The 12,124-nt window shown below is 37.3% G+C and overlaps 1 protein-coding gene across 1 annotated transcript; it reads right to left on the bottom strand.

Annotated features, from left to right (window-relative positions):
* Positions 1-1,034: 1,034 nt before the first annotated feature.
* LOC135215577 (adenosine 5'-monophosphoramidase HINT1-like) lies at positions 1,035-10,325 on the bottom strand. The gene is made up of 3 exons (XM_064250438.1): positions 9,991-10,325; positions 8,065-8,169; positions 1,035-1,510 (listed from the first exon to the last, which is right to left on the bottom strand). The coding sequence occupies exons 1-3, from the start codon at positions 10,096-10,098 to the stop codon at positions 1,346-1,348; spliced, it is 378 nt and encodes a 125-aa protein (XP_064106508.1). The 5' UTR covers positions 10,099-10,325; the 3' UTR covers positions 1,035-1,345.
* Positions 10,326-12,124: the final 1,799 nt, after the last annotated feature.

Genomic DNA, 12,124 nt, shown 5'->3' with positions numbered 1-12,124 from the left:
GTGTCATCAATGGGGTTTCACTCTTTTTTATTTTCTTCTCTGGAATAGGATTGGTTGCAACATCATCTAGTGGAATAAGGCACCCGTCTTCAAATCAAAGCAAAGATGTCTACAATCAAGTCAGACGATTAGATTATCAAAAACATCAAAGCAAAGATACCTTAAATTTTCAGTCTTAAAAAACAAACCTTTCAACTTTCAAATGACTGTTGTGAAAATCCTTTTACCAGACAAATCAAGTTTTCATTCTACAAATTATATGAAGCCAGTATGAATGTTCAAATATGTTGGATCACTGTTTATTCAGGCACCACAGAAAATGAAAAAGTTGGTGGAGCAGCCAGTGTAGCTACTATGCCCAGATCAAATCTATACTTATTCCTGTCAGTTATTTTGTTTCTAACTCTGAACCCTGCCATCTTCAATAAGTGGCAACTCTGTGGAAATTAATCTTATAAAAAATCTAAAATACACTAACACATCCAAGGATCAACTTTTAGTGCTTTTCATCCTATAAAGATGGTCATATTTCTGGGCTCAACCGTGTCGCTCCATGAAATACGTTCCTTTATCACTATTTCTAAGGTAAATTATTGCTAAAATACCAGAGAACCGCTAAATTGGACATGCCAGAATATTCTGACTCGCTCACCCTTCCGAAAAGGGTGTCGGTATGAATCTGGGGAGAGTGCAAAACACTACCACAGCAGCCTCTCCAATTAGCCTTTTCCACATCAAAACCCCTTAGAAAAGGGGAGCCGTGCTACGGCTCACTCCCTGCTACCGCGAAGGTAGCGTCAGAGTCGACACGTCAAAATCCCTTTTTTAGTAATTCTAAAAATATTTATCAAACATCTAATTTACTTCTTATTTATAAAACAACATTCAGACTAGCCCTATAAGTTAAGAAGGGTCGTTAGTTATCAGGTTACGATATTTCCTAACAATAATAACAATAATAGTTACAATAATGGTCTAGTTAACAAAACCACACCAAAAACTTTTTACCAGTAAGAAATGTAATGAAACATATATGAATTTTAACTTTATTCTTCACATTAAATTCCAAGGATACACAGGAATGATCAATTAACAAGCAAGAGATATCCAATTACTGACAAAGTCAAAGGCACAATAAAAAAAAAAACCTCAATCATCAAGTACTAGAATCATGATGCCAAATACTGGATACTTTCATAAAAGGTTCATAGTGTATACAATGCATCAATATGGCATCTAGTCAGATGTTCTGAGCAATGAACATGGGAAGAAGCAAGCATTTTCTTCTTATCACAATAACAAAACACAAAATCTCATTCAGTGCTTGTGAATGAATATCACGTTGTTAGCCAGGTGGCCATCTCATCTGCCTGCCGCCCATAACATGAATATGCAAATGATACACACTCTGAGCACCCTCCTGTCCATTGTTGACAACAAGACGGTAGCCTTTGGTGAGTCCTTGCTCCTTTGCTACTTTACGGGCAACCAACAACAAATGTCCAAGTAGCTGTTGAGAAATGGATGGAAAAAAAACACTAATTGATTGTTTTAAATGTTTAACTTCAACAATATATGCTATCCATAAAATTAGGCAAAAGTTTGCTGCACACCTGAGGGACATCTCTACATAATCATCATACAATATATGTATACACAACATACCTAAATAGTAGTTGCTTTATGGATAAAAACACCTTGGGAAAAGGGTAAATGATTGGAATTACAATAAATCAACTGTTTTGCCAAACTGACGAAATTTATATACACATGAAAGCCTAAGACACTAAGACATTTACACCAGATGACCTACTGTGAAATATAATACTTGAAACCCTTACTTCTAGTATGCCATTTCAATTACAGACTTCTGTTGTTATGGGTGTATGTTAAAAAAGGAAGGAAAAAAAAAAAAAAAAAAATTTACACGAGTTTATGGAAGGAAAAAAAGAAAAAAAATTTACATGAGTTTATGTACCTATATGTTGGCCATCTACAATTGTTAAAACCTCATAAAAATAGAAATCATTGTAAAAAGAAAAGAAAAAAAGTGTCAAATTATATAAAAAATAAATAAAAATATAAAATGTACAAAATAAAATAACTTAAAACTTTAAAAATGTTAAAATCTATTTTCTTTATTTACCTGATGTTTGAACACAATCTATTTCTTTATTTACCTGATGTTTGAACACAATCTATGTACTTTACAGTTGTATGTTATGTAGTTTCAGCTGTCTATCATGTTGTTGTTTTTGATTAAGCTGACCTTGTGTCAGCACGGGCTCTTGCTCACAGAGCAGCCCGTAAAGCTGTCTATCATCAGCCATAAAAATACAAAAATCAACAGAGAAGTGGCAATTCACATAACAGCAAATGTTAGAATATAAAAAATATATACATATACAGGAATTTAATGTGTACACAAACAAAGCCATTTAAGAGCTTAAAAATAAAAAGATCTTGTGGTTCATGAAATTCTAGTTCCAGTGTTCAGCTGCATGGTGGCATTAGTTCTTCAGAGCAAACTCCAACATAAGCTTGCATTGTACTGTTTGCAGTACTTTATTTGAGCTGATTTTGTCCTGAATAATTAGTGCCAAGGTTCTAGGAAGGTTTCTAGCATTATTGCTAAGGATAACAGTGATATTCCATTAGAAAATAAGGTGGCTATGATAAAACATCTGGAAAATAGTGAAAATATTGCTGCCAAAGATCTTTCCCTTGACCTGAGTTGAACAACAGTAATGAAAACCACTCACATTAAGGCCAGGATTTTGGCTCACATCAGTAATGAACACCATCATCAACAAGATGAGGATGGCTCACCTGGAAGCATGTAGACACTCCGTTAACCTCTGATGAAAGGAAACACTTGTGTAATACAAGGCTTCTTGTGAAAGGTGTTACAAGAAAGTACTCTACGCAAGAAGATACACACCTATATCTTTTAATCTTACTCCTACAACTAATCTTAGTCTCTCCATCTATAGTAGAGAATGAGGTCAAGGCAGGCAGACAGGAAACAGCAGTATACCACCTTTGTTTAATACCAAAGGGATATCTCCCCGAGACCCCAAAGTGAGTCCTTCACAAGAATAGCATCCAGAACAAAAGGCCCTGTAGCCAAAGCCAAGTGGTCCAGGAACAAGTTGACGGGAGCATCCTCTGGGATGCCTAGAGGGTCACATCCTTCTTAGAGGTATCCAACAAGTCAGTGATGCCTGGAGCAGCCAATGAAGGTGGAATAAGAGGCAATACACCACAAGGACATGCTGGGGTTTCATCTAGGGAGAACTCATTGTGTATACATGGGTAATCACTGTCACAGACCATGTGATGGTCAACTAACTACATATACGTATCCCTCTTGGAACTAACAAGGAGAACATGCAGGAGGGTTAGGGAGAGATTAGGGGGAGTCTAGAAATAAGGAACTGGAAAGGTCTGACAGTGTCAAAGACAGAGAATTCATTCATTTACTATACACACATTCATTCCTTCCATTTCCTCTCTCGTCCCTTAACTCATAAATTACAATTAAACACTCGTTACTAAGCTTCAGCGACTTTTCTAACTTGCACTGGAGAATACTTCTGCTTAAAAGGTGATAATATGTATTTCTGTAAATCTGAATACACCAAGACTAATAAATGGTAGCAACAAAATATGTCCATATATTTTTCTCTTTCTTTACTTCTGCTGAAACCCTTATGGACAGTCAACAGACTATAAACACAAGAAGGTTCCAAAGGGAAATCAGCCTACAGAGAGAGAAGAGTTAAAGGAAAAGGTGATAAAAAAAAAAAAAGATACACCTGAAATTCAGATATCAGCAGTGAGCAGAAATAAATTTGCCCCTCATTTAAAAATTTGGAGATCAGAACATTCCACAACTGCACTAGGCCAACTATTACACATATAAGTTGTAGCCAATATAGAACTCCCAGGAAACGCGGTAGTATAAAACCTGATGTTAGAAAATAACACTGCTTGCAGCAGTAATGGCTAGTGTTGCAAGTAAAACCAGCTACATTACATAGAGATGAGTGCAGGGGATGTTTGTCGATGGAGTACATTTTAAGGAATTGTAATACAAAATTTAAGCTAAAGGCCAAGTGCTGGGACCTATGTAATCATTCAGTGCTGAAAAGGAAATTGAGAGCAAAGGTTTTAAAGATGCAACAAGAGGGAAAAGTGGAGGTAAGAATGGAGGTACAGTGAAAGGAATGAAAGGGGTTGAGCTGGGGGTAAAGATGCTGCAAAGAACCTTAAGTGAGGCCTACAGTGCATTGCATGAGGTTCACTGATGGCACTACCTCCTACAGGAATTGGCAAAAATAAAGGTGACTGATGATATAACTAAGAATAAGATGAGAGTCAGCACCTGAAGACAACACTGGAGAACAGTATACGTCAAACAAGGAAGAGGAGTTAAAATGCTTAGACATAATAGTTTCTTTATAACTGAAAACATTTCTTCAAGATACAAAGTTTTTAAGAAACAGAGGAAGCAATATTAAAAGTTACACCCAATATCTTACATGTAATTCACTGACATCTAAAAATCAGGATGCAAAGAAAAAATCATTCTGAACTGACTACCATAATGTGCATTTTAGAGGGGTTAAAATTCACGCCCTAAAACCTACTCCACTAATGAATGTGTGCCAGATCTCTATTCAAGGATTCTGCAGCCTCAGACCTACAGTGCAGAGAAGGAAAAACAGCTATAAAGGTAAAATTTCAGTTACCTTGATTGCAAAACACTACATATTCCCAATGGGAAGAAAAGACTCCAGAAATATAAACTGATGTAAATCACAAGCAATGAACCTAACTTGGCCTATCCCACAATGTACTGTATACATATATAGTATATAGTAAAGGTACACTGCATTAAAATAAAAAAATTACTTATTGTGAGCCATGAAATAAAAATTAATATCATTCCTAAAAGAAAAGAGCTGGAAAAATACATCCCAACCCTTAGTTTTTGTATGCTTTGGTTGTGATGACTTTTTGTCAAAATTTTGTCCGTTTTCATACATTCACTCAGTTTTTGTACAATTGAAAAAGGTTCTAGTGCCAGTAAAAGACAATGAAGGGAAGTAATCCCAGACAGGGAAGTAACCCCAGTTGGGGCTTTGATACCTTAAGTCCTTAAGGAGAGGGACTCCACTTCCAAAAAATAACCTCTCCTTCCTCTTCCCTCCTCGCCACCTTTCATGTGCCAACAAGTGTCTTCAAAAAAGGTAGAAATGATGTTTAATGTTCATTTATCCATGTCATTAGTCATTTATATTTATTTCCCAATGTTTTCTGTATGTAAAACTAGTTATTCTCTATAAAATGTATTCTATATTACTATTTTTAGGTGTCTGGAATGGATTAATTGGATTTACATTATTTATTGGAAATATTGCTTCAGTTTTCATACTTTCAGTTTTTGTAAAACTTTTTTTAACACATTAACCACGAAAACCGAGGTTCCACTGTATACGTAAGAATAAGAAACTGAACCCATTAGATTTACAACACAATCATCAACCATGACAAATTTTAAATAAATTTGTATTTTTTCATAACTAACAAACCTGCCATCTTAACATGAGAGAAAATTCTTTAATGCCAGCTGGAGTCTGGTTAAAAAAGTACAAGGAATTTGGTGGCACTGTGAGCTAGTCAAGATGGCAGTGAGGACTGAGGAGACTCCACTGAACTTCCTCACTGCATCTTGGCTCCAGTACATCAGTTTCCTTATCCCAGATAATTTGTTTGAGGGATGGTTTGAGGTGGGTAATATATGTCAAGACTGCAGGTTTGTTAGTTATGAAAAATACAAAGTTGATTTAAAATTTTTCATTTGTTCAAATACAGAACAAACTTTTGATCTTAACATAAAGAGGGCTTACTCTTGGAAAGAGGATAGAGAAAGACCCTGAACTGACTGGAGGTTCAGCTCACCCTGGCTCACTTCCTGGCCACAGCAGGACATAGGAAGGAATCATATGCCTTCAATCTGTTAAAGTATAAGGTTACTTCCCAGCCAGGCATCTGTGTTAAAAGACAATATAATTCCTATTTCACTGTCTTAAGGAAAATAAAGAACCTTAATTGTCGAAGACACCAAACTCACATTAACCGCCAACCTTGTTTATCATCATTTCCTCTCTCCCCTTGTAAGAGAGAGGAAGGGACTTGTTTCCATATACTAGTTTGTAATGTGTAGGAACAAAAAATGAAAATTAATGGAAAGCTGCTCCCTCACCTTATCTCACCAGTTCTAACATATGATGGATAATCTCTCTCTCTACTGCCCGCTGAAAAAAGAAAAAAAAAAAGGAGAGAGAAAGGAAGAAGACCAGTCATCCCATTCGCTCTTTCAAAACCAACATCTTAGCTAAGAGGATACAAACTGTTCTGCTTGGGGCAATAGATGAGCTACACAACTTGTTGAGCAGCCACCACCAGACCCAAGGGGAATGTCCAAGGACCTGTGGGCAACATCCTGCAGATATTAGGATGTGAAGGTGGTTTGGCATAGCCATGTACCAGCCTTTAAAATCCTTTCAACCAACAAGTTCTTTTTGAAAGCAATGGAAGTGCCTAGACCCTTGACATCATGTACACACACCGAGTTGGCATCTGAATTTGAAGACGTACATATATGCTTGCTTGATTACTTCTTGTAGCCAAAAGAAGATAGTATTTTTCGACGCTTCCGTCTTGTTCTAGCCTGAACTAACAAAAAGCCTTCAACAACCTGGTCTGAGATGTTGAATTCTTTTTAAATAGTTACACAGTGCCCTGACAGGACATAAAAGTAATTCATCAGGATCATTACCAACAAAATCTCCAAGTGAAGGGATGGAAAAATACTTGAATCTGCCATCGTGAACGAAGGGATTTTGAGTCTTAGCCACGAATTCTGGGACATATTCTTAGGCTATTGGCACCCAACAACCACATATGTTTTACATCAAAAGAAAGTCAATGTAGTTCAGAACTCTCTTCAAAGAGGCCAAGGCCAAAAGGAAAATCATCTTCAGGGTCAAATTTCTGTCTGATGAAGCTCTTAAGAGTTTGTATGGACTACGTGTGAGACTGCTAAGTACCTGCGTTAAGTCCCAATTTGGAGGCTTAAGATGTCTCGGGGAACTGGACTGCTCAAAACTCCTGAGGAGCATTCAAATTTCCCACGAAGAAGAAAGATCTACGTCCTTCAATTGCAGAACTAAATCTAGAAGCAGCCATATAGCCCTTGATGGCTAACATTTAAAGAAGTTTCTCTCCATGGAGGAAAATGAGGAAGCTTACTACTTGAATAGTAGTAGTTCTGACTGGAGAGACCCGACTCATGACACCAATCACAGAAGACAGCCCACTTTCCCTGGTACACAGCTGTAGATTTCCTGAGGTAACCAGACATATCTTTAACTGCTCAAAGAGAAAAGCCTTTTGCTCGTACGAGGTACTGAATAGTCTCCAACCATAAAGAGATAGGGACCCTAATGATTGGTGAAACCTCTCGATGTGCGGCTGGCATAGAAGGTTGTGCCAAGTTGGTATTTCTCTTGGTGGCTCTGTCAGCAAGGCTAGAAGACTGGGGTACCATTGTGTGTGTGGCCATAAGGGAGCTACGAGGGTCATTCTGAGGGTCTGAAAAATCATCACTCTATTGATAACTTGATGGATTAGGCAAAAGGGGGGGAAAGGCGTAAATATTCAAACTCTCCCAAGGAAGTTGACGGGCATCCTCCCCCACAGCCCAAGGATCTGGAATGGCTGAACAAATTATACCTCTAGTTTTCTTTCTTGTGCTTGGTTGCTAACATGTCTATTGATGGCCTTTCCCACAGATGAAATAGCCTTTCTGCCACTTCCTGAAGTAGTGACCATTCTTTTCCCAGCAACTCAGCTTGTCTGCCACCACGTTCTCCTTGCCTGGACCATATATATGTATTTGTGTTTGGTATAACAATTGGCCGATGGGTACTCTACTAAACAATTAAATCTGAAAAATTTCTGTGCCTTGTGGCACTAAATAACAAAAATATTTACCTTTTCATCTTCATCTCCAGCATTCTCGATCATGTCAATAGGCTTGCGGGGAATCACAAGAAAGTGCACTGGTGCCTGAGGTGATATATCATTGAATGCCACACACTGAAATAAAAAAAATATTAAGTAAGTATGAACATAAAAGGAACTTTTGCTTTTATAAACAAATACTCAATTGTTTGCATTTGAAGTAAGCTTCACAAGAAAAGTGCACCTTATTAATAAAACTTTGGATTGGTCATTAAAGATTCACAACCTGATCTGCTATTTTTACCATATTCTCCAAAAAGAAAAGCACTTGTCATTCTCTAATATCAAACAAGCAGCATATTTCAACCATCCACAAAGTATCAGTCCATCAAGGGTGGCAAGTTGCCCACCTTTGCCATGTCTTATACTGAAGCTGATGATAATACTATAGTAGGTATGTACTACCCTTGACATGTGATCCTAAAGGTATGGTTATATGCTGCTATGGGTTGTGCCTTTGTCAGGCGTGGCACCTTATGTCAGATTAGGGTAAATCTAGGGTACCTATCCGCGGCGGCTCAGACTATGGCAGTTGCGGTTTTACCTACTGAACAAGAATTTTAAGTAATATTTATTCGGATGACTGTAATTAACCCCCAGGGGCCAGTACTAAACACAGCGAAATACACTGGACGCCCCAATCCCTAGTGGATGTCGTATCCCGGTTGCGTTTCTTGCAGGGTAATTCTAAAGAATAGTTCTACACAAACTGCAAGGAACGTAACCACGGATACGACATCCACTAGGGATTGGGGCGTCCAATGTATTTCGCCGTGTTTAGTACTGGCCCCTGGGGGTTAATTACAGTTGTCCGAATAAATATTACTTTAAATTCTTGTTCAGTAAGAAAAATAACATAGGAAAATGTCAATTACCACAGTATAGGTCACCACGGATTGCTTCAGTAGAAATACATAGGAAAACATCAATTGCTATAGTATAGGCCACCGCGCATTGCCTCTGTAGAAATACCCAGGTTAGCTTTAGTTCCAGGACCCAGATGGAAAGCCTAGAAAGTCAGGCAGACTTAGTTAGGATAAGTTAGGTAAAGATAGGTTACATTAAATTCTGCTTTTAAAGTTCATGAGACTAGTCAAATTAAGTGGCCACAGACTGATGTCAACAATTTGGCGAAGCAAGAGTGTCATTCTCCAAATTCTCAATTGGGCATTCTGCAGTTGCCACTCTGATGCCAAAGGATCATAAATTTAGGCTGTAGCTAGCTACTGTAGGTTAGTAGTATTAACATTCCCCACAAAAAAAAAGTTTTCCCACAGTTAAGATTAGTAGAAAACTGTATTTCCACGAAAAACTTGATTCCTAGGTAGGCCTATGACGGCAAAATGTAAACATTTTAGTTTCAAATACTATAGGTAGCCTAGCTATCAACACTCTAGTAGCCCCGCCTAACTTGTATACTAGGTACTAGTAAGTACCTACTCCTAGGTACTACTGGCAAGTTGGGTCTCTTTATGATATCTGGTCTCATCCTACCACAGTCATATCCTAATCATAGCCTCTTGGCAAGTTCAGGAATAAATAAATAAATACCTAGTAAATAACTCTAGTTGTACCTACTAGCTTGTACCTAGAAGTAGGTACTACTACTAGAACGCGGATGGAGCAAGGCTAACTACTAGGTAACTATAGGTACCTACCTACTAAATTTAGACTTAGCCCTACCTACCTAGTAGGTAGGGCTACCTAGCTATTCCTGCCTTCCAGATGTCCATGACAGTTTAAAACCAATTGAGATTTTATTTCGTCGTGTCACCCCATTTTTTCTTTCTTTCCTTTACAACCCTATGTTGAATTAGACAGCCCATTTATAAACTGACAGACAGCACCAAAATAGTAAAGCATAACAGCATGGCCCCATGGTTAAACTAAGCTTACCTGATCATCCTCGTGTATGAATTTAGTTGGAATTTCACCCCGTATTATCTTCCCAAATATTGTATCCCCACCTGGGGCTGCCGTTTGTGCCTTCTCTACTTCCGACATCGCTGTCGTCAGGAGAAGTAACGTCAAAACCAAGAAGAATGACAGCACCGTCGGCAGAATTTGCCGGCTGAAGAAGAACGCAAGGCTTGCTTGCAGCTAGGGACTGCGGCTGGGCTGGCTGACTCAGCCTGCGTCAGTCAGTCCATAAGAAGACTTAGGGCCAGTTCATGAGTTCTTCTGGCTTCTGGGCTTTTTGGTAATTTCGAATGTCCTCTGTCCTCACATAAATAAGTGTCTCTCTCTCTAAAACACAAACACAATTAGTAGTGGAATCTAATCTTTATATTTTTGTCTACAACCTTTGTTGCTGGGACACCTTTCTAAAAAAAAAAAAAAATCGTTATCTCTCTCTCATGCTTTGGCTTATTTTTTCTTTTTATTCTCGATCACATCACTTCATCGAAGACAACGCACTACAGGGACATAGGTATACATACTATACAATTTCATGATCAATAAGTTGTGAATTTTGTGAGCACTATATCGGTGAGTGACCTTGGGTTCGCTTGAATATTCTAATCTTTTCTTAAATATGAAAGTACAGTTAGTCAAAGGACTTGGCTTTTTGAGATAATATATTGAAAACTATTGAGGTGGACTTTTCAATGGGTCTAAAGTCTGCCCATAAGTTGCATCTAGTTTCATGCTTTATATACACCTCACCACTCCTTTTAACTTTCCGGCTCTATTCACATTTTTAAATTTCTTAAGCTGGTAAATTCATAGCATATCGAAGTGAAATAATCTAACCCACTAATGTCGAATCCGTAAATGAGCATTTCTAATGTATACATAATATAGTCATTGCATTTCTTTAAACGAACTGTTGCTCAGGTAATATCCCGCTACTTTTACCACCTATTGATTTGATCCTTCAAAGACAAACTATGGAGGAAATCAAAGGACAATGAAGACGCAATAAAGGATTAAATTCAATTGTTCATTTAAAAAAACTATTGAAAGGATTACAAGTAGGAGAAGTACCAAAGAGTTTTTCTTCGGAGTGTGCGATCAGGGAGCATAAAATCGCTTTGAAAGTTTTAAAATAGGTAAATAACGCCGGTGGGAAGACCTATATTATTTTTTGAAAAGAGGAAATAACACAGGTGCGCTGACCAATGTAATCTTTCTAACTGATTCTTATGATAAAGAAAGTAATTTATCAGATTTGTGTAATTTTCCCATGAAAAGACTAAATATTATTTGTTCCTCATAATAATACTATATGTCCAATGAAGAAGATAATTCATGCATATGACAGAATCATTTTCCGATCAACTGGTTATTTTCTTTAATTGAGACGTACTACGGTGCGCGATCAGAACATTTTGTTGCGGCTCTCACACTCAACTAAAACTGAGGCTGAGAATTGGTGATCAATAAAATTATAGAAAGGGGGAACGAAGATATTCCCACATTTCTGCTTCTTCAAACGTTGAAAGATGGAGAAGAATTTAGGGGTTGGCATCGGCCATATAAAACTAAGTACATGAAAATAATCTGATGAATAATGAATGTGGTATGAAAAAAAATTTAAGAAGTGTTCCAATTTTGGAAACAGTTCAAATCAACTGGATGGTTCAGGGAATCAGGATTCTCGTTGCCCTCTATTCACTGTTCCAATCCGTGGCCAATTAGAAACAGGTGCATACCACTATAAGTTCATCCTTTTTACCTAAAGGGAAATAAAGGATTGACACGAAAATCTAAATGAAAAAGGTGAAAAGAGAACCAAGCTTTAGTTCACCGACGGGAGCAATATATAATAGATATTATATATATATATATATATATATATATATATATTAATATCTATATATATATTTATAGTATATATATATATAGTGTAAAATTTCTAACCTACCATCTTTTTACCTTTTGCAATGTTTTAAATTTTTCTTGCAATCCTATCTTGTATTTCCCTTTCACATTTTGTTTTGCTTACGGTTTCATTTCTACTACATTAATTTCGTACTTACTGGATATTGTAAAAACCTGTAACCATCATATTGGGAAACATTGCATT

Source organism: Macrobrachium nipponense, chromosome 5, assembly GCF_015104395.2.
Source record: "Macrobrachium nipponense isolate FS-2020 chromosome 5, ASM1510439v2, whole genome shotgun sequence".
NCBI lineage: Eukaryota > Metazoa > Arthropoda > Malacostraca > Decapoda > Palaemonidae > Macrobrachium > Macrobrachium nipponense.
Note: the sequence above shows the minus strand (reverse complement) of the source record. Positions and strands in the feature narration are given on the sequence as shown.